Source organism: Carica papaya, chromosome 6 (genome assembly GCF_054855325.1).
Source record: "Carica papaya isolate Zhongbai chromosome 6, ASM5485532v1, whole genome shotgun sequence".
NCBI classification, from domain to species: Eukaryota; Viridiplantae; Streptophyta; class Magnoliopsida; order Brassicales; family Caricaceae; genus Carica; species Carica papaya.
The window spans coordinates 3,191,797-3,217,301 of record NC_142314.1 but is presented as its reverse complement, the minus strand read 5'-3'; the positions used below and the strand labels follow the sequence as shown (position 1 = coordinate 3,217,301).

Sequence of the window (25,505 nt, the reverse complement as noted above, 5' to 3'; positions counted from 1 at the left end):
ATAATTAATTACGGGTTGTTAATGGAGCTGGAACCGAAAATTATCTACTACTGTTTGTTGATTGATTTTACAGTTTATATGCATGATGGTATCTAATTTATTTTATGGCTTTGAACGCATGTATGTTTAATTGATGTGTTTACTGCTGAATCGAGAAAAAGAGAATGTTAAATGGTAAGGAAATTGTGTGATTTAAATGAATAAATAAAACAACAGCCTTACTGGATATCCTGGAGATGATGGACGGACCGGGTATATAGGAAACCCTACCGTGAATGCTGTCTCATACCGGACGAGATATGGGAACGACCTGTTTCACGCTCATACCAGACGGGGTATTGAGGTTTAATGATTTGACACTCATACCGGACGGGGCATGGGAACGGCCATGTAATTGAGATTGTTAAAGAAAAAAGTTCACGTGTAACAGGAACATTCTTATGAACCCCTATGGATACTAGTAAGCTGGTGAAAAGAGAAATAGTTATGGTTTGGTTTATTGTTAATGGATATGAATTTATAATATGTTCTATGTTGCTGATTGTTCATGAAAGTATGATCTGTATGATATTATTATTTTTATAGGTTATTTTTATAAATTCCACTATGGTAAGTGAATGAGAAATTATTTTATGATTGATAAATGAATTTACTAAATTTAATGCTCCATTAGTACTTTTTGATTTTATACCAATCTTTATTTCTGTGCCAGTAATATAGTGTGATATCCTTACTGGACTAGTGTAGCTTATCCTTTATTTAATCATTTCAAATTAAGAGAACTAGGTTCCAGAGCCGGATCCGTAAGAAGATTGCGAGTAGATGCTATATATTTTATATTTTCCATTTGTTTCCTTATTTTTCGTATTTTTTTTCAAATAATTAATTCCATAATATTATTCAGTACTTTTAAGTTATTGTGTAAGGAATGTAAACTTTAACCTTTTATTTTGTTTTCACACTTAAGTTATTATATATTTTCTTTTAGATTTCCGGGGTCATTACATGTTTTTTTTTTTTTTTTTTTTTTTTTTTTTTACGATAATGAGCATTCAATCAAATATCATTATAGCTTTAAAAAATACCACATTCCATGAAAAAGAAAAAAGGTCATAGAGGATATATCGCAGTCAAGTGTGATATAAAGAAAACTTTCAATCGAATTGAATGGTCATTAATCAATAAAACAATTAAAAATTTAAGGTTTACTTTTAAGATAATCTAATTGATTCATCAATGTATTGCTACTGTATATTATCAAATTATAATAAATGAAGGTTTTTTTTATATAAAAAGATTAAATCAAAAAAATAATTAATAATAATAATAATTGTAAATAAATTAAATATGTTTACCTAAATTCTTTATTTCTTATTCCATTATATTTTTATTATCACTGTTTCTTATTGTTACATGATAAAAGTAGACTATAATATTAATAAAGATGACATTTATTTTATAATTTTAATAAATTTAAACATAACAATTGAAATAATTTTTATTTGATAACATTAGACATATTAAAAAACTTTGATACAATTTAATTTTTATAGAATATTAAAATGAAATATACTTTTTCAAAAAATCATATTGGTTTACATAATAAATTTTAGTCTAAATAAAATTTGTATTTTTAAATTTTGTATAAATTAACCTCATCATTAATAATATATTTAATAAATATAAATATAATAAAAGTTATAACAATATAAATATTATATTTTCAAAAGTGACTATAGAGGAGCAAAGAAATGTTGTGCATGAAATGTAAAAGAAATAGGAAAAAGATGAAAAAATTAAATGAGGATAATATTGTCAGTGTAGCACTTATGTGGCAACTATATTGACACTGTTTTTAAAAATAATTAAGGTGCTAATCATGTATTACATACACTAATTATGTTTAAAAATATAATTTATCAATTATTAAGTTATCCGTCGTGTAGACATTAATTAAACGATATTAAATATGATATTAATAATATGATTTAATTGAACAAAAAATTATAATAAATGCTAATACGAATTCTTTCTAAAGAAATGTGTATGTTTTGAGATGTATATTCCTATTTTTTTTTTTATTTAAAAGGATATTATATATAAAAAAATATTATATAATAATAATAATTTTTTATTTATGTTACTTCATTGCTAAAATATTATAATATTCTAACTATATTGTAAAAAATTATTAGGTGATTAATATATGTTATTTAATATTTTTATTGAATAAAATAATATAAGAGATAAACATAATGAACTTCCTTTTATGAATATTAACGATGTGCCTATTCTTAATTTATGGCTAAAATAAAATGATTAGAGGGGAGAAAATCTTCTGTTAAAACTTTCAACATGCCAAAAAAGAAAGCACCTGCCTCTCATCTACGGACACACTGACCGTACACGTGCACAAACAAACATCTCTTTCTCTGCAAAGATCCCTCCGTCTCCCCAACTTGCACCATTATTGTTCTCCTCCCTCTTCTTCCTCCTCCTCCCCCCCACACCTTGGCTCCAGTCCCTACCTCGCCACTTTCCAATCATGCAAGCAAGATCCCACAGTCACATACACAACCAACAGGTGACAGTCAATCATCAGCATCCACGTGGACCCCACCATCCTCTGCTATCCGTACGATGCATGCACAAGTCCCACTCATAAAAACTACCTTTTGGTGTTTCATTTCCCCGTCACTCTCTACCTTTCCAGCTCCCATCTTCATGCGTTTCTCCTCTGGGTCCGGTTCCATATAGGTAGGGGATTAAGTGGGTAGTCGTTAATTTGTTTGTTCGTTTGTTTGTTTTTCTTTGTCTTTCCTGGCTTCGTCTGATCGATTGTTTAAGTTCGTTGATGGGTTATGAATCGTTTCTTTTTCTGATTTGAATTTCTAGCTGTGATTTGAACGTGCTTGGCATTGAGGCATTGTAAATGGACTATGTTTTTCTTATTTCTAGTTTCATTTCTTTGGATCTTGAAGCACTATTTCTATATCGTAGATTCTTCTTCTTCTTCACATCTTCCCCATTGTTTATGGCGTCTCAGGACTTGAAGGGGTCTTGTACGGTGTCGTTTCAGTAGGGAGCAAACGGTGCCGTTTTTTTTTTTTGCGTTTCTCTTATTCATTAACTAATTATACTGTTGGAGATTCTCGATGGCTGAAGTTCGTTGTGCATTTGTTATCTTATTTCTTTCATTTCCGTTGTAATTCGGGGAGCAAGAACTCGACGTTAATGGTTTCTTGAGGTAGCTTATATTACGTCTGTCTATGGATTTTGATCCTTACTCTGAATTTAATCGAAGTTCATATAGTCAGTTTGTTTCCTCCAAAATTTTCTTCGGCTTCTTCTTCCCCTGTTTTCAGTTAATTCCAACTCTCTCTTCCTCAATCCGGTTATCAGTTGTTAGGGTTCGTATCTAGGATCTTGACAGAGGAGATAATAAACCTGCATTATCTCGTGGTGGCTTCTGAAGAGTAGTCTAAGCACGTATCCTGCATTAATTGGTTGTTTACTAGCATTAATTTTTAGCTTATGAAGTTAGTAATTTTTGACTATTAGCTTCTGCTTTTACATGATATATAATTAGACTCGGATTGTTGGAGTGCAGATTTTGGAAACTGTCATAGTTGGGATTCTAAAACATGGCACAACTGCATGTGGATGTAAATCTCAAAGGAAATACGAAGAACGGTGATAATGTCCGCACTGCGGACGACATTGAAGAATGTGATTTCTCAAAGTTACTGGACAAGCCAAGGCCTCTGAATATAGATAGGCAGAGATCATGTGATGAAAGGTCGCTTAATGAGTTATCTATTGGCTTGTCACCACATCTGTCTTGCAGAAACTCTGATGCCTTTTCAAGAATTATCGACCATATTGATTATGTCCATTCACCAATTGCTGGTCGAAAGTCTGGATTTAATACTCCAAGGTCACATGTGAATGTGTTTGAGCCACATCCAACGGTGGCTGAAGCCTGGGATGCTTTGAGGCGCTCCTTGGTATACTTTAGAGGCCAACCAGTTGGGACAATTGCTGCACTAGACAATTCAGAAGAAGAACTTAACTATGATCAGGTGAAGAGCCTAAACTTAATAATTTTTCAGTCCGCTATGTATAAGTTTATTTTATTTTGTTATTGCCACTCAGTAAGTTTCGTCTCTGGGCTTGGTGTACGGTGTTGGTGTTGATGTTGCAGTAAAAAGTTAAAATAATCTGTCAGTTAAGCTTGTTCAACAAAAAGCAAAACCTGCTAGTTTCTGCTCTGTTATGCATGATTCCTCTATTTTTGTGGTTGTTTTATTGGCTTTGGATTTCAGATGTCTTTGATTGCTTCTAGCTACAACTGGCCCTGCCCTGAGTCATGTTCTCTATAAGGTTATTACATTTAACTTTATTTGCCTCTGTAGGTGTTTGTGAGAGACTTTGTTCCTAGTGCATTGGCCTTTTTGATGAATGGGGAACCTGAAATAGTAAAAAACTTCATTTTGAAGACTCTTCGCCTTCAATCATGGGAGAAAAAGATAGATAGATTTCAGCTTGGCGAGGGGGTCATGCCAGCTAGTTTCAAGGTTCTTCATGATCCTGTCAGGAACTATGAAACTTTAATTGCTGATTTTGGAGAAAGTGCAATAGGAAGAGTTGCCCCTGTGGATTCTGGATTTTGGTGGATTATATTACTTCGGGCATACACAAGGTCTACAGGAGACTCTTCTCTGGCTGAAATGCCTGAATGCCAGAAGGGCATGCGCCTAATACTGAGTTTATGCCTGTCAGAGGGGTTTGACACATTTCCTACTCTTCTTTGTGCTGATGGGTGCTGCATGATTGATCGTAGAATGGTGAGTTCTTCATTCTCATCTTTTAAAAAGTAAATAACCTGAGCTACATATTTGGCACATGACATGCAAAATTTTAAAGTGGGGCATAGTTGTGTCCTCGAGCTAGAAAATTATACATGGAGAAAAATTGTACTTTGCTTAATTGCATTTGCAGTATCGGATATATATGAATAGTGTCAGTAAACTGTCAAGAAGTTATACCATTGCTAGTTGCACATAAGAGACAGGGAAGACTGCATATTATTGTCAGACATATGTGACAAACAATTACTTGCTGTTATTGCTCAATTTATTAAATGGGAAACAATTATTACTACCATAAGGTTCATCCTGAATGACAATGATACAGTACCAGTTATTTATTTTCTTAATTAGCATTATCGACAATGTGATTTTAACTGCCCTCTTGGTTTATATTATTGTTCTTATCTTTTCATTCAGATTTATTCCTCCACTATTTATGTCTTCCACGTTTTCAGGGTGTTTATGGGCATCCTATTGAAATACAAGCACTCTTCTTTATGGCTTTGAGATGTGCTTTGCTTCTCCTAAAGCAAGATAATGAGGGGAAGGAGTTCATAGAACGAATTTCTAAGCGCCTACATGCACTAAGCTATCACATTAGAAGTTACTTTTGGCTTGATCTGAAGCAGCTCAATGATATATACAGATATAAGACAGAAGAGTACTCACACACGGCAGTCAATAAGTTTAATGTAATTCCAGATTCTCTTCCGGAATGGGTTTTTGACTTTATGCCACTTCGTGGTGGCTACTTTATTGGTAATGTTAGCCCTGCAAGAATGGATTTCCGTTGGTTCTGTTTGGGTAACTGCATTGCAATTTTGTCATCCCTAGCAACTCCTGAACAATCTACTGCAATTATGGATCTTATAGAATCACGTTGGGAGGAATTAGTTGGAGAAATGCCACTAAAAGTTTGTTATCCAGCAATAGAGAGCCATGAATGGCGGATTGTAACAGGGTGTGATCCTAAAAATACAAGATGGAGTTACCACAATGGGGGATCTTGGCCAGGTATTCATCCTTCTCATAAGTCTGTTCCTTGTTTTTTTTTTTATTTTTTTCCAAAATATCGTTGTTATAAGTTATTGTGCATTTTTGTTAGAAAAAATGTAGCAGTCTTCTATTTTTCCTTGCTCTGGTCTAAGAAACATATATAACTTAAACCAGTTGACCACTCAGCCATTTGATGGAAACTCCTTTTCTTTCAAAAACAATATGGAAAATGTACTGCTTTCTCTTGTGAAATTTAGCTGTTCAAAACTGTTGTATGCAAACATATTTATTGACTTGTTTGGTCTCTCCCTCCAAACTAATAATCCGACTCTCTTCAAGGTTATAATCTATTGAACTGTATTAAAATACAAGAAACAATTAATGATGGGACAGTTTCAGGCATCATAGTCATTTGCCTTTAACTTTTGTGCTTTAGATGATTTGTCTGAGCTTCGTTCTGGCTATTACAATTACAGTTCTACTTTGGCTTCTAACGGCTGCATGCATCAAAACCGGACGCCCACAAATAGCAAGAAATGCTATTGAACTAGCCGAAACCAGGCTGCTGAAGGACAACTGGCCTGAATATTATGATGGTAAGGTTGGCCGATACATTGGGAAGCAGGCTCGAAAGTTCCAGACATGGTCAGTTGCTGGTTACTTGGTAGCAAAGATGATGTTGGAAGATCCATCTCATTTAGGCATGGTGGCACTTGAGGAAGACAAACAAATGAAACCCCTCATGAAAAGATCAAATTCATGGACTTTTTGATGAAATTCATTAGGATGGTGTTGTTTACTATCATTTTCTGATTTCAACCAACTGACCAGTTCAGAGCTAATCACGAAACAAAGGTACCTTAAAAGCAAAATACCTCTTTGAGGTCTTTGGTAATGTAGTTGTAAATCATGAATTTTCGTAGTTAATTGGTTCGTAAATGCTATATGCCAATTCTTTCTTTACATTACATACATGTAACGCAATTTTATGTTGAACTTCTGCAATCAAATTTACCCACCCGATGTGGCATTTGTTTGGCTAGTTATGGCCAAACACTTTCTATACTGCCGTTGGTTGAAACTTATTATATTCTTATTCAAGTTTTTAAATTTTGATTAATTATTATGTTTTTATTTATAAAAAATAATAAAAACACATTATTTGAATTTGACATGAAATTGATTTAGATTTAAAGTACAAGCCTGTCTTTTATTTTTGTGCATATAATATGCTGCGTATAGGAATACAATCCCTTAAAACAAAAAAAAAAAAAATGTATATAGGTATTGAAGAGGAAATCAAGTCCAAACGAAGACTGCTTCGGTGGAAACAAGCTGCTTCCTTCAGGGGTTGGCTGCTAACTTTTTGTAGACATTGACTTGATGGGTCGAACCAACCGCACAGTCAGAAGAGGTTTGATTTGCTTTGTTCACGAGTGCGGAGTTATTCTCTATACATACCGAAGGCAGAGGGACAAGTCATTGAGTGGTCGTATCACGGATTTCAAATACTCTCTGGGACATAGTTGCCTCCTTTTATTAATCGATTATTACTTTTATTTTTAGTGGCTAACAGTTTTTGTATTATAATTCAAAAGTGTGTATGTTGTATTTCCAAGCCATGTCCTGTGTGTATATATATATTTATTTTCATTTCATAAATATATTAATAATTATAAATTCTTTAAAATTAACCAATTTGAGTAATATAATCTGATTGTTTTTTTTTTTAATAATTTATTTATAATGATGAAACACGGAACCTTATGTTTATTTTTTAATATTGATCATTATTATTAGTTACGTATCTTGAAATAATCATTAGTTTATTTATGTTTTCTTATTTATATACAAATTTATAAACTGATGGAGTCAACCATTAAATTAACGTTATAGTCAGGAGGTAATCAGCCAACCCAAACAAAGGGGCTATCCCCCGAACCCATTGTACAAGTTGGTGGTGATGTATTTGACTAGTGTCGCTCGCTGACAAATATGTGCAAATGAGAGCGCGTTAATAATCTTATATTGAATTATTATTTTAATAATTATAATACAAAAAATTAATTAATTTAATTAAAAGTTAAAGCCATATGAATTTGTTAATAAGTAAATGTATATATTTCTACGTAAGTTCAAAATTTATTTATATTAAAGTTATACTGCAATAATTTATATGAATTTTCAATTTGGGCATAAATAATCTGTCTTCAATCAAATTAGAGAAAAATAAGCATGGTGATTATATCGTTCGTGATGCTAAAAAATTATTAATTTAAATAGATATAATTGAATGATTATTTTAAAAATTATAAATTAAAGACATAATTATTATTTTTATAATCTAACTTATTTGGGAAAATAAATATTCAAAAATAGAACTTATAATTAAAATTAAAAGAATAAGGAGATACTGCAAGTCTAAAGTTCCAAGTTTTAGCGAAGTAGGTCACCTCACCAGACCAAACGATACTTCAGATCCGAATGCGTCGGTTCGTGTGTATCCACCCGGATAATAATATTTTCTAATTAAATTTTTTGTGAAGTAAAAAATAAATTTCTTAAATTCTTGAACAAGAAATTTTATTAATAAACAAAAGAGATCTCCTGATCGCACTCGGTTCCCAACCAAATCAAATCGCACCCGTATATACAAATTCTCACACTCACTTTTCAATTTTTATTCGATTCGAGTCTCCGTCGTCTTCCCGGGAAAGAGGATTATCAGGGGGCGCACATGAGGCCACAGAAGAGATCGATCCACGCCGTATCGACATGGGTGAGGAAGCAGCCGCCGAAAGTGAAGGCGTTTTTAGCGGTGGTGGCCGGGATGGCGGCGCTCGTGCTGCTTCGATTCATCGTACACGATCACGACAATCTCTTTGTTGCTGCTGAGGCTGTTCACTCGATTGGAATTTCCGTGCTAATTTACAAACTCATGAAGGAGAAGACTTGCGCTGGTAAAAAGTCGTAATTTCTCTAGGGTTTTTTTTTTTTTTTTTTTTTTTTTTTTTTTTTTTAATTCCTTAGTTGACAGCTTCCCGCGTTTTCGTTTTATGTCGTCGTGGTTTTTTTTTTCTTATTTTTTTTTTTTTCAAATAAGTGAAACGCGGTTTATGTTCTACAAGATGTTCTTCCTAGCTGTTATATTCTTATGGGTTTATTGAGAAATTGAAGGTGGTATTCACTGATTGGTTAATTGTTCTTGTTATTTCTGTTTCGGTTTGTGAATTGAAGTCTGTGTTTGACACTTGTTAGGGCTTCTATGTCTAATTCGATTGGTAATTTTTATGTAATAATGTTGCCTTTTGACCTTTTTCCCTCCTTAAGTTACTTTAAATAGAACAAGATCGCATTGTTTGGCTTCCAGTTATTTTTCAAAGCTTGCTTATTTTCCCTCGGTTTTCATCAGTCTGTTCTTTTGGATGATGTTTTTCTTTTTCTTCCATGCGGTTCATTGGTTAGGAAAATGTTGGTTGGGGAAGAAAATTAAATCTAAATCTTCGAACCTTTTTTCCTTTTTTTGTTTGATACAAGGCAATTGGGTATGTTATTGTAGATCTTAAGTTCAATTTTGTCTAACGGAATTCTTTCTTTTCATTCCGTTTTGAATGATTTTCAGGACTATCACTCAAATCCCAGGAACTAACAGCTATGTTTCTAGCTGTTAGGCTGTACTGCAGCTTTGTTATGGAATATGATATACACACTGTTCTTGACCTGGCTACTTTGGCTACAACTTTATGGGTTATTTATATGATCCGTTTCAAGTTGAGGTCTAGTTACATGGAAGATAAAGACAATTTTGCTATTTATTATGTGGTAAGTTGTCTGTCATTCGCATGCCATGATTTCAGTTGTCTTTGATTTCAGTGAACTGGGTGCATGCCAACCTTCTCTAGCCATTTAAATTGGGTTGAAATCACATGCATGCTAATCTTTTATAGTACTCAGCTGGATTTTTATGTGAGAATAGCTGTGTTTGTTCCTACGAAAGAGTACAACTTTGTTATGAAATTTTTTTTGCAGGTCATACCATGTGCTGTATTAGCTTTATTTATTCATCCATCAACATCGCATCATTTATTAAACAGGATTTTCTGGGCATTCTGCGTATATTTGGAAGCTGTTTCAGTTCTACCTCAGTTGCGGGTCATGCAGAACACAAAGGTACAGTGTTTTAAATGGAATATGCTCATGATCATGTGATATAGCTCATACAGTCAGTACCAACTTCTGTCTCTTGAGAGATATAAATCGAGCCATTCTATGGAAAATTATCATAACTCAAGAAACAGAATGTACTTATGTTTATGAGATTTATTAAATTGAACCAACAACTCTGTTTTTCTCTATAACTCATCTGTTCTTTTGGCTTTCCAGATTGTTGAACCATTCACAGCTCATTATGTATTTGCACTAGGAGTTGCAAGGTTCCTAAGCTGTGCCCACTGGGTCCTACAGGTTTGATCTTGCTGGGATTTATTTCTAATGCTGGTTTTAAGTAGGTTTATTATCTGGATATGATATTTTGTTTTATCCTATGTATTAAAAATTATTTTTCTATGACATTTCACAGTGAGCAGTGTTACCTTTATAAGTGTTTGCTCTGGACTATTTTTTTTTTCTCAGCATACAATTTTTGGATGGTAATTTTGTAGTGGAAGAAGATAGCGATTATCTTTTTAAGTACCTTCTGAGGAACAGGATTAGTTCTAGGGCGTGTGATTCACATGTGAAACTCTTTTGGTGGCTAATATTTCCCAATAGAAAATATTTTCTTGTGAACTTTAGTTGATTCCAATCCTACCATGACTAACTGATTTCATAGAGTCTTGCTATTAACAGGTTCTAGATCTTCGTGGCACTTGCTAGTAGCACTAGGTTATGGATTATGGCCTTCTATGGTCCTTATTTCAGAAATCGTCCAAACTTATGTTGATGCTTATCTTACCATGAGTAGTTACTGATTCTATAGAGTCTTGCTATTAACAGGTTCTAGATACTCGTGGGCACTTGCTCGTTGCACTAGGTTATGGATTATGGCCTTCTATGGTCCTTATTTCAGAAATCGTCCAAACTTTCATCTTAGCAGATTTCTGTTACTACTACGTCAAAAGGTTGGTTGAATCCACTAATGATTTCTTTTCAGAGTTACTTGTCAAAATAGTTTGATATTCATTTTCCGATAAAATGTGATGTTTGCTCTGCAGTGTTTTTGGAGGACAGCTAGTACTTCGTCTTCCATCTGGAGTGGTCTAATTGAACAATCTCTTGGGCTGTGTTTGATGTAGCCTCAAAGCAATCAAAATTAACTTATTTGAAGATGTGGCTGGTTGCCCCTTAAAGCTCCCTTTTTTGCATTCCACGCCATTCTGGTTGTCTGTAAATTGGGGATTCATAGAACTTTAGGTGGGATATATATGATTTTCATAGCTGGGATAAACTTTTTAGCATCATTGGTAATCTTTTGCTATCTTACCTAAATTATGTAGACTTACAATGTGCTCTGCAAGTAAATTAGAGATCACGAATGGTTAACGATGCTTAAATCACTGGAGTTATTGTGGATTGTTGAAGGTATATACTATTTGATGTTTCTTTTTGTTAGGTCTTCAGAAGCTACATCAATTCCATTCTTCATTTATGCGTAGGTTACACAACAAAAAAAAAAAAAAAAGGTTAATTACACAATGTTTATGTGTTAGAACTGTAGGATCCACAAAAAGCAACCTTTATCTAGATCCATTCTCCTGCTTTCTAAAATTATCTTGTAACACAATGTTAATTGATTACTTTGCAACCATAAATAATTATCATACAAAAATTACTAAATTACTAAGAAATGTTATGCGACATTGTAGCACTTAAATAAGAGAAATTTCCATATGAGCGGTGCATAATGGCGGTGATATTTTCCTAGTGAATTTTGCAGAAGAAAGAAATAGGACATGTAAGATCTTGTTGTAAAACCTTGGATTTTTCGGATTGGTTTAAGACATCAAATGGGACAGGGGAGTCCATCAAGTTTTAAAGTTGACATTTTTTCAGGCCTTTTTTTTTTTAACTAATCAAGGGAAATCAAAGAAACGAACTTTTCGACCACTTGACTCCATTATTATTCTCAGATTGTCAGGTTCCTTGCAAGAATTCCCTCAAATGTAATTCCAGGTCCAAAAGCTAATATCAATCCCCACTCATCACCTTCCTTGTCTTCTTCCATCTTCATCTTCTTGCTCTCTTCTATCATGTACTCCAGCACATACACAATTGTATTACTACTAGCATTGCCATAATCCATCAGAGCTCGCCTGCTAGAGCTCAGTTTCTCTGGCAACAATTCAAGCCGCTTCTCAATCCGATTCAAGATTGCAGGACCTCCGGGATGAACTGCCCAGAACATCTTATTGTAATCCTTCTCAGTGAATCCAACAACTCCCATCAACTTCTCACAGAACCCTTCTATGTTATCTTCAATTATCTGAGGAAGCTCTCTTGCGAGTTTAAAGCTTATCCCTTCTTCTGTCAGCCTCCCGTCTATAGTCTTTTCTGTGTCCGGCAAGAAGTTCTGGATTGCCGTGTTAAGCTCGAACAAAGGGTTTTCAGTTTCTGCAACTGGGTCCGAGCCAATTATCATGGCTCCGGCTCCATCACCGAAGAGTGCAACACCGACGAGATCATATGGCCGGTTGGCACTCGGAGGTTTGAAGCCAATAATGGTGGTTTCAGTTGTGGCTAACAAGATTCTGCTTCCAGGGTTGTTCTCTGCGATATCTTTTGCCACGCGAAGACCTGCCACGCCGCCGGAGCAGCCCATGAAGTAGAGTAAGACGCGGTGAGTTTCCGGGCTGAGTCCTAGGCCTTTTGCGAGGTGAAGATCCCCCCCTGGCAGCCGGGCTTCGCTGGATGAGACGTAGACTAAGTGGGTTATGTCTGATTCTGGTCTCCCCCAGTTCTGAATACAAGCTTTTGAGGCTTCAATGGCCATCTCTGTTACTGCATTATTGCAGATGTCAAGCCGCTGCTTTACAGTCGGAAGACCTTCAATGGCGAGCTCTGGATATTTCTTTAGAATATCATCTGACATGACCACGTATCTTGTTTTCACAGTTGTTGTCTTGCCTGTAGAAAAAGTTTGAGAATAGTGAACATTGGTATGGTTTCACAAGAATTGCCGCTAAATGTAAAGAATTTAAGGGTAGGAAAGAAAATAAATAAGGTTACAGAGTCGGGTGAGCTTCTGCTTGAGGTCTGGATCATCACAGTTGGTGTTCTTGAAATACCCATCAACCAGGAACTCCTGCATGACAAGCTGGTGAGGAAAGGCCTTGCCAAGTGCCAGAATAGTAGCTTTCCCAGGGTTGGGCTTCTTTGATGAGCTTCCTTGGGCAACATCTATGCTCCCCATTATAACTCTTTTCAACTTCAAAAGATACTTGACCAAATTGACTAGTAGAAGAGGATTGAAATGAAGCAAAGCGATAAGGGCACAGCTGTTTGCATATATACAACTTCAGTTCTGCAAGTTAAGAAAGTAGGATCAAGAGAATTTGTGATTTCATTAAAGGAGACACATTAAGTGTGGCCATTCTCAATTAGAAAGTTGAGAGATTAGTTAAGCAGCAAGGTTCTTATGCTTTCGTCATTTTAATAATTGTTGGTATAAGTTTGGTGAAAGATTCGAGTTCCGGGATTGCATGAATAAATATGTTAAAATATTTACGAGGATTTATTTAAATTGTCAAAATTTGTAAGATAAAAATTTTGCAAGTTTAAAATTTTCAATTGGAATGATGGTATATTCTACTTACTATTCAAGTAATCATTTACCGCTATATAATTCCAGTGAGCAAGGAAATTGTAACTCTTACAAGGAAATCCCTTTTTAAAAGAAAAAAACATGCTAGTCAAAGGATACATGTTGAAATATACCTTCACATGATTTTAAAAATTACGACCTAACAATTAAAAACCTGATTCTTAGTATAGTCCTAAAGGAATTTCAAATGCTAATTGATGCCAAAGGAGAAAATTTTTCAATGACCCATATTCTTGTTGGTAAAGCATAAATTACAGCGAAAAAGCTCATGCTAGACAAGTAAATGAATGGCATCATTCATCCAGATTCCAGAAGTCTGTACATTCTCAGGCTAGAAGTTATCAACTGTTTTCCCGTTAAATCAATCATATGAAACCAAACTGAATTCCTGGTGGAACTATAGTTTATGAGATAATTTTGCCATATCTATATAATTTCTCAACAATTAATAATGATGGTATAACATATCAAAGTTCAGATAGACATTTTCCATTGATGAAATCAACGACTTGAGTGACTGCATGATCAAGGGCAGCAGTCACTGCAACCAAATTCTTCAAGAATTCCTCTGCAGTTGGTTTGTCACCATCCACTATATCTGTCACAGCTTTTACAAATATTGCAGGGACTTTAAAAATATCAGCAACATAGGCAATAGCTGCTCCCTGGAAACCAGTGATTCAAGAAATTAAGACCTGGCACTTCCAAGAAGCAAGTAGTTGACCATAATAAAAAAATTGGGATTAATGCATATAGCTTCAAAGAAGTCCTCAGCCAGAGATGGATATTGAATGAAGTCCATGCTGGTAATCACGTAAATTCTAAAACCAGGCATTTGGGACTTACCTCCATGTCTTTAACTGTAGCATCATTTGCAGTAATTCCTGCTTCATCTTGGGGAGAGATATCCAAAGAGTCACCAGTAGACAATTTGCCAACCTGAGGATAAGAGATGTAATTGATAATGCATTTGAGATCCAGTTGTCAAATTACACAGTGACACAAATTTCTCCCGTCCTTGTGTGTGAGTGGATGTTTCAATGTGTAGGCTGGTGTCCACATATTTGTATGTGATGTAATAGACCAACAACATCACAAGAATTCATGGACAACCACATTAGTAGCAAAATAGCCTCAGAAACAGCCAGCTTCAATGGTGATCCATCTGTTCCAGGTAATATGTTCATTCTCTATAAAATCAAAACAGTTATGAAATATGTTTCACCTTTTTAGGAAGAGTGACCAAAGCAAAACCAGAAACTATGCAAGTACTTGTTAAAAGATATCAGAAATTATCAGTGAATGTTGAAGCTAGTTTGAGAAGCTGGGGTCCTCTAAATGGAAAGAAAAGAAGCCCTTCAATATGGAAGCCTATGCACCACATATTTTTAAACAAATAGAAAAAACACCTTTAGGTTAAGCTCCTTCAGTAGATTGGGTGTTGAGAAGGCCTGCCTTGAACCAACTCCATATAGATCGAAAACCTGCAGAAAACACCCAAAGAAGATGCAATTTTTGTTGAAAAATGATGTTGCTAATTGAAAAAACTGATTGAGGTTTAAGAGAAGATACTTATTAAGCAGGAAATTTTACATTTGAGAATATCATGGTTCACTAAGAAATATGAAGTATCCAAATTTTGATTAGGAGCTTTGTTAGAGTAATTTGCAGAATTTTGTTAAATACAAACATTAAGAACAAGAAATAACCACTTTCATGGAGAAAAGATTCTAGCCATTGACTTGTGAGCTTCAGAATCATGTTTCACAAATTAGTTGTTATAGATGAGGCAGGATAAACCTTATTTTACATGCTCATTTGCCTTGTTAACCATCTATAAGAAGCTCAAAAGTAGGAAAGTAACTTACAGGGATAGGGATTCTTCTATCATGGAAAGCAACATCTGAAGCAAGAAAGACATCACCAATGTTTGCTCCTTTAGCCTGGAAATAATAAAAGATCAATTATATAGAACTTACAACAGATCCTATAAATAGAAAAAGAAGACTGCTTCTTCAAATATCACACTGAGCTCTATTCATTTGTATTATAACTTACCAATTCAATAACTTAAAAACTTATAAAGGTGGCTGCAGTCTTTGCTACTAACAACTGTTCAAGTAGTATGTCAACAAGAACAGGGTTGTAGATATGAATACGAATTATAAACTCTCTATGGTGCCAGCAATCATCATGAACACCCAAAAACTATGAAAAAGGGTATATCTCCAGGATAATTTCAATTCCCAGATATCGTCAGAAGGTTTAAAGAAAAGGAAAAGGGAGCTAAGTGGCAGAAAGCAGGACAGAAAAGTACACACCTTAAAGCCACCAGCAGTCCCTGCGTTTATGATTAGATCTGGCTTGAATGCTTGGATAGAAGAATAAGTCACAAGAGATGCAGGAAGAGTGCCAACACTATCAACCCCTGAAAAGAATTAATATGAGGACTAAGCAACAGAGTTAAGAACAGAAACTAATCATTTTGGCCGTCAAGAACTATTTCCTACAAGCATATAATATACCTCTGCCTTCAACATATGAATCCATCATAGGTACTTCAATATGTCCGTGTAAATTACACAGCTACATCATGGACTGCCTAAACTAACTCAACAAGGGAAATCTAGCTTGACAAGACACGCAGCTAAGAGAATAAAATCATTACTATGAGTTTTGCTCTATCATGACAATTGGAGTTGCCAAATGCACGTTCTGCCCTTTTCTACTATCGACATGAGGCAGTTAATAAGAGCATATGATGATCTACAAGCAGCCATAAAGCAGCCATAATGCATAATCAATCATTTTGAAATGATTTCCGAACAATTTGGCAGAATCACAGACTTAGGCTTACCTAAAGTTAAATCTTTTCCTGGCCAAATTATATTGACATTGAGGTCTTTGTAAGTTCCACGGTACCGGACCCAAGGGACTGCTTCTGGAAACCTGCAACATTGTGTTCATACAGAGAGAGATTACATCAATAACCACTTAGTTCATCAGGCAAAGCTGTTAATTCAAATACCCAAAACAAGCTCTAAACCAGAACCTTGTGAAAGGAATACCTGAAAAAAAAAATCAACTTTTCTGCAAACAGCATCACTAATTAATGTAACATGTCTAGATGCCAGTTTAATTTATAAATAAAAACTAATAAAATTGATAAATTCTGGCAGCAAGTATTCATTATCAGAAATTAGTGAAAACTGGTAGTAAAAATTCTGTAAGACCATCTTTTTCCATTAAAAAAAAAAAAAAGAAAAAGCAAAGAAAAATGGTAGTAAACCCTAACTGTCATCTTAAAACAATTGAAAAAAGAAAAAACACACAAACGAACAAGAAGATTAAATGAAGCAAAATAACCGCACAATGAATCGTTGTCCTCTGTTAGATTGAACTTTTTGACCAAAGGCAGCGCTTCGGTTTGCATAGCTGCAACTCAATCAAAACCCAAAACCCTAGCAGTTAGGAAAAGAAGAACAGCTCTAGATACTTGGCTGCACATAAAGATATAGAGAGAGCAAATGAAGAGTACCGATGACGATGACGACGGTTGAGATGCGTTGCTTCTCGTCTTGAGCAATCATGGTTTCCCCTGCAGAGTCCGATCCCTCGCCATGAGGAGCCATACCTCTTGTTATCCGGCGTTTTGGCTTCCCGCTGGCTGTCTTATAATTTTCCTGGAAAATCCAAGGGAAGAGAAAATCGTCGACGTATAGAGCTCGCCTTAAAATAAGGGGGCCAATGAGAAGCGGGCTACGGGGAAAATACATTGCTTACGTCATAATTTTTAAATAAATAATTTGTAAGCTAATTTGTATCATAAAAGAAAACTTGCTTGGTTCACTTAGAGATTATTATATATTTTTGGAGTGAATTTTTATTGTGTTTTTAAGATAAGACAACAAAAAATAAATTTTATTTGAAAAATTAAAATTATTTAAAAAATGATATTAATTAAAAAAAATGAGGTGATTGATTTTTAAATCAAGAAAAGAAAATTACGTAATCTATACTAAACATTAATATAATAATTAAACTTAAAAAGTAATAAACTGATTTTTTTTTTATAATAAAACGATCATCATTAATCATTAATCAATTATGAAATTTTTTTTACTAAAGCAAAAAAGCAGGTAAATTTTTGAAATAATTAAAGAATTTTAACCTAGTTAAATAAATCGCGATTTAATGAGCTTGACTAATCAAATTCTCTCTCTATTTTGATCTGGAATGTTTCATTTTTTGACATTTTCGTATTATTTATAGAAAATTTTTGTGTCATATTAAAGAAAATTTGATTTATGCTTCAATAATAATTTCAACTTTTATAATTAATCTATTGAATTGAATTAAATAGTATTTGTTTGACTAGATTGTAATTTTTTTAAAACTAGTTAGTAGACTAATTAGTTGTATTTAATTATATCCAAAATCTTAAAACTCTCTTGTAATTTTGTAACGACCCCGAAAATCTAAAAGGAAATATATAATAATTTAAGTACGGAAATGAAATAAAAGATTAAAGTTTACATTGCTTACACAATAATTTAAAAGTACAAAACAACATTTTAGAATTAATTCTCTGAAAGAAACACGAGAAATGAGAAAAATAATAGAAAATAGAAAATATCTAGCATTTACTTGCAATTTTCTTGCTGATTTGGCTCTGGAACCAGGTACTCTTGATCTGAAATGGTTAAATCAAGGATGAGCTACACTAACCCAGTAAAGATATCACACTATATCACCGACACAGAAGTAAAAGTTGGTATAAAAAAAAAACAATAGAACATTAAATTTAAACTAATACATTTATTAAAAATAAAACCATTTACCGTTCACTTGGTATAGTGGAATTTATGAAAACAACCTATAGAGACAATAACACCATACAGATCATAACTTCATGAACAATCAACAACATAGAATATGTCATAAATTCATATCCATTAACAATAAATCAAATCATAAATATTTCTCATTTCACCAGGCTACTAGTATCTATGGGGGTTCATAGGGGTGTCTCCGCTACTCGCAAACCCTTTTCTTTAACAATCTCAATTACAGGGCCGTCTTCATACCCCGTCCGATATGAGTGTCAATACATTAAAGCTCAATACCCCGTCCGGTATAGGGGTGAAGTGGGCCGTCCCCATACCCCGTCCGGTATGAGTGCCAAATTACCAAGTTTTCATATCTCGTCCGGTATGAGACAACGTTCACGGTAGGGTTCTCTATGTACCCGGTCCGTCTACAATCTCCTAGTATATCTAGTAAGACTGCTATTCCATATGTTTATTTTATCACACCACTTTTCTGTTTTCCTTTAGTCTCCATTACCAAATCAAATATAATCACATAAATAAATAAACATGCATTCGGTAATGCAATCATGTTTCAAATCTCAAATCAAACAGTAGTCAGGTAAGACAATAATACATGCATTCAAACCATAAAATTGATAAACTAGATACTATCATACTTTTAGACTATAAAATAAATCAACAGAAATCAATATAGAATAATTTTTTGTTCGGGCTCCATTAGCAATCCGTAATTAATTATACATATTTATTTAATTTGCATAAATACCATATTATTATTGATTTGGACTTCATTTATATGATAGGGAATGGGGTGAGAGATCCATACTTGATTTGACGCTGAAAAGTTAAACAGTTTACTGCGCCTACGGGCAGTCCCTAGGTTCCATGAATTTTTCTTCGGGAACTGAAACGCGCTTATAATATCTACAAATATTCCAAATAAACCCAAAATCAGTTCCAGGACTCACTTGGCCAATTTTAAAAATCGGCCAATTTTAAATGGTGCCGCCGCCTGCGGCAGCAATCCACCTCGGGTCGGCCAATTTTGCATCGATTCCTGTAAGCAAACACGTTAAAGGACATCGGTTGGCTGAATAAACATGAAAAATCGAAACTCATCGGTGATAAGGCTCTCCAGTGCAGCGGCTCATCCGGCTCACGTTGCAGTTGGGTGTTTTGCTTCAGTCAACCTGTAGAGAAGCAAAATGTGATCACAACAGTAGAAAATTATGCAAAACGAAAATCGAGAAGGGTATCATCGGAGGCGGTTTGTGAAATTCTTTGCGGCAATGCTGCCGGGCTTCGTCGATACTTTTCGGCCAATTGACCGGTCTTTTCACTCTGATTTGGTCATGGGTGAACTTAAAATTGAATTTCGTGCAAAAGGAAAAGTTTTTACCTTTTTTGGCAGTCGGAAAAGGTTCCGATGCGGTGGTGGGTGGCGACGGTCGGCTCCCCAACGGCTGGGTCATCTTCTCTGGTGAGGGGTTCTGGCGGTAGGGTTAGAGTTTGGTGCAGATGAGGGTTATTTATACCCATCTGCTTTTGATCTGGGCTGTTAATCGCATTTGATCTGGATCGTTCGATTGCGATTAAATAGGGAGTGAATCTGGGCCGTTCATCACGCTTCAATCTGGACCGTCCATCGCGATTCACTCTAAGTCGTCCGATAGCTTTTAATCTGGCCATTCGACTGCGTTTGGGAGGGAGTGCATCCAGGCTGTCCGTGCGCGCGGGAACAGACCTCAGCCGTTCGATCGCGCATACGCAGATCGCCCACGTGACCCTCCCCCCCGCGTGGCCTCCTGCATCAGCGCCTCTGTCACTTGGCGCGTCCCGATTGGTGGGGGCTGCTGACCGGGCATCTAACGTGACAAATTTTTTTTAAATTACGTTTTTACCATCAGTTTCTAATTTTTCTTTCAAAAATACATCAGAATCTAATTTTTCACCCCATTTTTCCTAAAATTATTTTCAATTTAATCATCCATCAATTGTACTCCATTTTTACATTAAATTAAAATAAAATAAAATTCAATAAAATAAATAAAATAAAAAATTATATTTATTAATAATAAAAGAAAAGATTTAGGTGGGTGTTACACATTTAGAAGTAGTTAAGATCTCATGTATTATGGTTTTAAGTTTATTACCTTTTCGTTTTCTTTCTATCAATTGCATTAAGATGAAACAGTTAACATGATCGGAAAAACAAATTAAATCAATATATACATATATATTGTTCGTTCTTATTTTATTTATTCTTATATTTGTAACTGTTTAAAGAACAAAACTGTATAACAAAGGAAATTCACAAAAAAACTAAGAACTTATCTGCACTCTATGCCCAAAAAAAATATCTACACCTTTTTAACCATTTTACCTCCAATATAACAGAGCAAATTAAACTAATGGAGATGATATGGTTAAAAAAATTGTTTAGGAAATCATACATGAGCTACCTCAACTTAGTTTTCATATTTGATTAGAACCAACCAAGTAGATTTGTGAGAGTTAGATGAATAACAAGTAGGAGGGGGAAGTGATGGCAAATAGATTTTAATATGAAGCTATTATTTGGCAGCATTGGAAAATTATCTGGAGGAGACATCACACAATTTTCACCATTGAAATATATTCGGCGTGGAAAAGCCCATCCGTTTCTAAATGTGAATATATCTAAATTCTTCTCCAGAAGTATGTCTGTAGTCACTGATCCAAGTTTGTTTTCATCAACATTTAGCAGTTCACTGTTGTAGAAATCTATCCCCCAAAATAGAGCAACCTCATCAATGTCTACAAAAGTTCATAACTCATAATTCAATACGAAGGTAAATTACATAATAGTTTTTGTTAGGAGAGAATATATACATTCACTAATTAAATAATATATGTATATTAATAATAAATAACACAAATAACTTCTATCAAAATTTAAGGTAAACTAAAACAAACTTTTAGTATTTTGAATCAAAGTTATTAATAAAAAAAAAAAAAAAAGAATAACTATATACTTCGAATACCTGAAAACCCATTAGAAGGGAGCAATTTGCTATTGAAGCTATATACTGTTGCGGATTGGTTGAAAGCAGGATGTTGCACTAGCAAATTCCAATTTGAGTAGTTCCGCTTGTAGTTGTAGTTTGAGACGGTTAACTTTATTCTCCAATAGGTCATGTAATTATTCTTAATGTGCCAATGAACTCTAATTGGACACATATTATCGGTGCATTGTACTACGTTAAGATTATTATCAAGATCTGAATTCGATAAAGAAAAATCTTCTCTGCGTTCAAATAAAAAAATATAAGATAAAGAATATATACAAGAAACTTGAATAAAATTGATAGATATATTTATTATGGAACAACCGAATTATTTTTAACATAAAATACCTAGTGAAATACCGTAGTTATATTTATACTCAAGCATTAATTACTTTGTAATTAAGCCAATATGATTTGTTATTTAATTTTGATGAGGAAGGGTTTTAATTACCTTATGCAAGAAAGTGTGGTGGGATCTGCATCTCTACATCCACAGCTGCAGTTAGGGCAAGGTGTGACAATGGGACTGTAAAATGTGGAGAGTGAAACACAACACGCAGGCAATTTGTTGGCCACAAAGCTTGAGTAAGTGCATGTTGATTTCCATGTTCCTAATCAAGATTCAAAGATTAAAAAAAATAATTTGTTGGGTATTTAACAACATTATTATTATAATGATCATCAAAACTACATAACATATATGTAACATTCACACAAGTGTACTATATAACATATACATATATATATATATATATATATAATATACATACAAGGGCATAGTCTAATTCTCAATGTTATCACCCAAACTATTGTTAATCAAAAACTTGAAACTCAAATTTCAATTAGATATATTGTGTCGAGAAGAATCACAATATTCAATATGACACAAATTCAGGTTACTAATATTTCGATACTATTTAATTATAATGCTCTTTATTAAAATATTAATTTTATTTCATGATAAAATTTAATAAATATATAAAATTACTAATTAAATAAAAAATTATATGTTTTCTACTAAATAAATAATTTCAAAATATTTTAAATTTTTTTTGGTCAATAATTTATTTTGCATAAAACAAATAATTTTACCTAATTAGTGAGTGTTGCATATTTTAAGTGTTTATTAATTATAAGCACTAATGCACATATATGTTCTAATGGTTGGATTATGATTAATACAAATTATTATATGAGGGCATAAAAGTTAATTAATATTAAGAATGCTGGCCGGACTTAATTAATATATATATATATATATAAAAAACAATGTCAAAAACATAATTATTTAAAAAAGTTTATGGAGAGAATTAAGAATTAGTGATTACGTTTTACTCGAACTTGTCTTCTACCTCCAACGTCCCAAGAAACAGAAGGATCAGCATCCTCAAGTAAACCACATGTGTAACCCGGACCCGGATCCTTAAACGTGAGATTTCCCGGCGGATGTGCAGTGTAGTTGGCTCCCAAGTTGGCAACTTCGATTTCAAATGACGAAAACGACATATTTGGATTGATAGCCCAGGCGGCAAGAACGCCGCCGCGACAACACTCCTCCGACATGTTTTCCGGCCAGGCGTCCGGCATGAGATCCATGATTGTCGGGTTTCTCTCGCAGGAGTGTGGTGTCTGCTGGTACTTGAAATTATCAGAACAGTTGCCTTGTTGGGTGGCGAAAGCACCGGACATAGACAAGATAACCTCGTCGTCCGCCCATCGCCACCCTAACTTCCACCCAGGTTCATCCACATGCCTGTACTGCTGATAGTTTCTGATGCTCACTCTCGCCTACAATAAACCAGACATTGAGACTTTTGACTGTATATATTATGCATGAGAATATAATGATGTATTTTCAACTTTTATTATAGTAGAAAGTCTTTTTCTGTCCGAGCCAAGTTAAATCTTGTATCTTTTTTCCTTTTGTTTGAATATATTTTGTATCATGTATTGACTGGTGATGTTTATCCACAAAGCATATAAATATATGTGTTGTATATATATTACATAAACTGACCTGATAACCATCAGGGGTGTACTGAAGAATGTCAAAAGTGATTGTGATGTTTCCATTGGGATCCAAGGGGTCGTAGCAATCTGATCGTGGAGAAGAAAATCCTCAATCAGTAAACAGGAACTTCTGTTACATGAGAAAGTATTCCTACATCTATATATATATATATAAGTATATATGTATGTATATGAAGAAAGAAGAGTAGTAGTGAGTGAACTGGCCTGAGAAAGTGGAGATAGCAATGAAGAGAAGCAGTCTGAGTAAAAGAGAAGGTGTGGAATGAAGGGTCAATTCCATTTTTTTGTTTGGAGATGAACAAGTTGAGAAGGGTAGAAGTTAATATAGTTCAAGGTATGAGACAAAAGAATGGTTTCAGAAACTGTAGGAACGAGGAGAGACAAGCATTGGAAATATCAATGATGAACTTGGACAAATTCAAAAACTATAATTTCTACCTAATATTTTTTAAAATTATCCAAATAAAAATAATCTCTTCATTTCTAAAACATATCAAGCGCTTACGTTTTATATTGTTATTTATATATGTGTATTATTTAATTAAAAATTTATAAATTTATTAAAAAAATTAAACTCAATGGCACCAATATGATTGGTGATTCTTAATATTAAAAAAAAAATCTTTTTTTTAAAAAAATATTTTTTAAAATTATTTAAATTATTAAATGTTAATTTTTTAATTAAGTAGATGACTCAACGTTTAAGTTTTTCTCATCTATTCGTAACGGTTAAAACCAACTTAAAATAATAAATAACAATTATAAAGAAAAATGTACATTTATGGAGTGGATAAAGTTAAAATAAATTATAAAATTATTATATTTTATAAATATTAAACTATTATAATAAACACGATTATCAATACATTCAATTATTATGAAATATGTTTTGACATCTTATCTTAAAATATTGAACTGCTTTAAGTACATTTCCTTTTTTTTTTACATTATATTGAGTTACATGAAATTATTTCATGATAATTTTAATTTCTAATTTTCCTATTAATTTATATTATTAAGATTAATTTTTTTTAAGTTTGAGATTGTAATGATCCTGGAAATTCAAAAGGAAGTATTATAATAACTTAACTGCGGAAGCGAAATAAAAATGTTAAAATTAACATCTCTTATACAATAGTTTAAAAGTACTAAATATTACGAAATAAATTTTCTGAAGGAAATACGAAAAATGAGAAAAGTAAAGAAAAATATAAATTATCTAGCATATACTCATAATCTTCTTGCGGATTGGGCTCTAGAACCTAATTCTCTTGATTTGAAATGGTTAAATAAAGGATGAGCTACACTAGTCCAGTAAGGATATCACACTATATCACTGGCGCAGAAGTAAATGTTGTTAGAAAATCAAAAACAACTAATGGAGTACTAAATTTAAACCAATACATTTATTAAAAATAAAATCATTTACCCTTCACTTACCATTGGAGAATTTATGAAAATAAATTATAGAAGCGATAATATCATACAAATCATAACTTCATGCACGATCAGCAACATAAGACATATCATAAATTCACATTCATTAACAATAAACTAAATCATAACCGTCTCTCGTTTCACTAGCCTATTAGCATCCACGGGGATCCATAGGGGTGTCCCTGCTACACGTGACCCCTTTCCCTTAACAATCTTAATTACAGAGCCGTCTCCATACCCCGTCCGGTATGAGCGCCAAGATATTAAACCTCAATACCCCGTCCGGTATGAAAGTGAAGCGGGTTGTCCCCATACTTCGTCCGGTATGAGTGCCAAATTACCAAGTCTCCATACCCCATCCGGTATGAGACAATATTCACGGTAGGATTTCCTATGAACCCGGTCCATCCACCATCTTCCAGGATATCTAGTGAGATTGTCATCTTATCTGTTTATTAAATCACACTCCTTT

General features: G+C 33.8%; 5 protein-coding genes across 9 annotated transcripts; 2 read left to right on the top strand and 3 right to left on the bottom strand.

Annotated features, from left to right (window-relative positions):
- Positions 1-2,401: 2,401 nt before the first annotated feature.
- Positions 2,402-7,510, top strand: A/N-INVB (Plant neutral invertase family protein). 5 transcript variants are annotated; one of them, XR_002540047.2, is made up of 6 exons: positions 2,402-2,757; positions 3,611-4,082; positions 4,416-4,847; positions 5,327-5,885; positions 6,344-6,722; positions 7,152-7,510. XR_002540047.2 is itself a non-coding variant. In XM_022044781.2 (5 exons), exons 2-5 carry the CDS (start codon positions 3,645-3,647, stop codon positions 6,637-6,639), a joined length of 1,725 nt encoding a protein of 574 aa, XP_021900473.1. In that variant the 5' UTR covers positions 2,402-2,757; positions 3,611-3,644; the 3' UTR covers positions 6,640-6,932. The 5 variants fall into 5 exon arrangements, 4 of the variants coding, with proteins under 4 accessions (XP_021900473.1, XP_021900477.1, XP_021900475.1 ...); XM_022044781.2 differs by lacking the exon at positions 7,152-7,510 and having other exon boundaries at positions 6,344-6,932; XM_022044785.2 differs by lacking the exons at positions 2,402-2,757; positions 7,152-7,510 and adding an exon at positions 2,787-3,092 and having other exon boundaries at positions 6,344-6,932.
- A 789-nt stretch (positions 7,511-8,299) lies between these two features.
- Positions 8,300-11,472, top strand: LOC110816552 (uncharacterized). The gene is made up of 6 exons (XM_022044787.2): positions 8,300-8,827; positions 9,490-9,689; positions 9,897-10,037; positions 10,251-10,331; positions 10,863-10,987; positions 11,081-11,472. The coding sequence occupies exons 1-6, from the start codon at positions 8,605-8,607 to the stop codon at positions 11,127-11,129; spliced, it is 819 nt and encodes a 272-aa protein (XP_021900479.2). The 5' UTR covers positions 8,300-8,604; the 3' UTR covers positions 11,130-11,472.
- Positions 11,473-11,734: 262 nt separating this feature from the next.
- Positions 11,735-13,464, bottom strand: LAP5 (Chalcone and stilbene synthase family protein). The gene is made up of 2 exons (XM_022044688.2): positions 13,092-13,464; positions 11,735-12,989 (listed from the first exon to the last, which is right to left on the bottom strand). The coding sequence occupies exons 1-2, from the start codon at positions 13,273-13,275 to the stop codon at positions 11,992-11,994; spliced, it is 1,182 nt and encodes a 393-aa protein (XP_021900380.1). The 5' UTR covers positions 13,276-13,464; the 3' UTR covers positions 11,735-11,991.
- Positions 13,465-13,958: 494 nt separating this feature from the next.
- Positions 13,959-17,401, bottom strand: LOC110816481 (5'-methylthioadenosine/S-adenosylhomocysteine nucleosidase). Its single transcript, XM_022044690.2, has 8 exons — positions 17,225-17,401; positions 17,058-17,121; positions 16,544-16,635; positions 16,008-16,114; positions 15,555-15,629; positions 15,096-15,170; positions 14,533-14,625; positions 13,959-14,351 (listed from the first exon to the last, which is right to left on the bottom strand). Exons 1-8 carry the CDS (start codon positions 17,316-17,318, stop codon positions 14,154-14,156), a joined length of 798 nt encoding a protein of 265 aa, XP_021900382.2. The 5' UTR covers positions 17,319-17,401; the 3' UTR covers positions 13,959-14,153.
- A 3,464-nt stretch (positions 17,402-20,865) lies between these two features.
- On the bottom strand, positions 20,866-23,876 carry LOC110816599 (COBRA-like protein 1). The gene is made up of 6 exons (XM_088222260.1): positions 23,801-23,876; positions 23,583-23,683; positions 22,894-23,353; positions 22,017-22,176; positions 21,542-21,804; positions 20,866-21,314 (listed from the first exon to the last, which is right to left on the bottom strand). Exons 1-6 carry the CDS (start codon positions 23,874-23,876, stop codon positions 21,004-21,006), a joined length of 1,371 nt encoding a protein of 456 aa, XP_088078386.1. The 3' UTR covers positions 20,866-21,003.
- Positions 23,877-25,505: the final 1,629 nt, after the last annotated feature.

What these genes read in the sequence shown, in the direction of transcription:
- LOC110816481 (XM_022044690.2), bottom strand. Translation starts at nt 17,318, where the DNA reads ATGGCTCCTCATGGCGAGGGATCGGACTCTGCAGGGGAAACCATGATT. An exon ending in ACAGAGGACAACGATTCATT is followed by an intron (nt 16,636 to 17,057) that starts GTGCGGTTATTT and finishes ACAATGTTGCAG; the next exon opens with GTTTCCAGAAGCAGTCCCTT. An exon ending in GGACTGCTGGTGGCTTTAAG is followed by an intron (nt 15,630 to 16,007) that starts GTGTGTACTTTT and finishes TATTATTTCCAG; the next exon opens with GCTAAAGGAGCAAACATTGG.
- LOC110816552 (XM_022044787.2), top strand. Translation starts at nt 8,605, where the DNA reads ATGAGGCCACAGAAGAGATCGATCCACGCCGTATCGACATGGGTGAGG. An exon ending in GAAGGAGAAGACTTGCGCTG is followed by an intron (nt 8,828 to 9,489) that starts GTAAAAAGTCGT and finishes AATGATTTTCAG; the next exon opens with GACTATCACTCAAATCCCAG. An exon ending in TGTTACTACTACGTCAAAAG is followed by an intron (nt 10,988 to 11,080) that starts GTTGGTTGAATC and finishes TTTGCTCTGCAG; the next exon opens with TGTTTTTGGAGGACAGCTAG.
- LAP5 (XM_022044688.2), bottom strand. Translation starts at nt 13,275, where the DNA reads ATGGGGAGCATAGATGTTGCCCAAGGAAGCTCATCAAAGAAGCCCAAC. An exon ending in GCAGAAGCTCACCCGACTCT is followed by an intron (nt 12,990 to 13,091) that starts GTAACCTTATTT and finishes CTTTTTCTACAG; the next exon opens with GCAAGACAACAACTGTGAAA.
- LOC110816599 (XM_088222260.1), bottom strand. Translation starts at nt 23,876, where the DNA reads ATGGAATTGACCCTTCATTCCACACCTTCTCTTTTACTCAGACTGCTT. An exon ending in AAGACAAGTTCGAGTAAAAC is followed by an intron (nt 22,177 to 22,893) that starts GTAATCACTAAT and finishes AATCTTGATTAG; the next exon opens with GAACATGGAAATCAACATGC. An exon ending in ACCACACTTTCTTGCATAAG is followed by an intron (nt 21,805 to 22,016) that starts GTAATTAAAACC and finishes ATTTGAACGCAG; the next exon opens with AGAAGATTTTTCTTTATCGA.
- A/N-INVB (XM_022044781.2), top strand. Translation starts at nt 3,645, where the DNA reads ATGGCACAACTGCATGTGGATGTAAATCTCAAAGGAAATACGAAGAAC. An exon ending in GCATGATTGATCGTAGAATG is followed by an intron (nt 4,848 to 5,326) that starts GTGAGTTCTTCA and finishes CCACGTTTTCAG; the next exon opens with GGTGTTTATGGGCATCCTAT. An exon ending in CAATGGGGGATCTTGGCCAG is followed by an intron (nt 5,886 to 6,343) that starts GTATTCATCCTT and finishes TTACAATTACAG; the next exon opens with TTCTACTTTGGCTTCTAACG.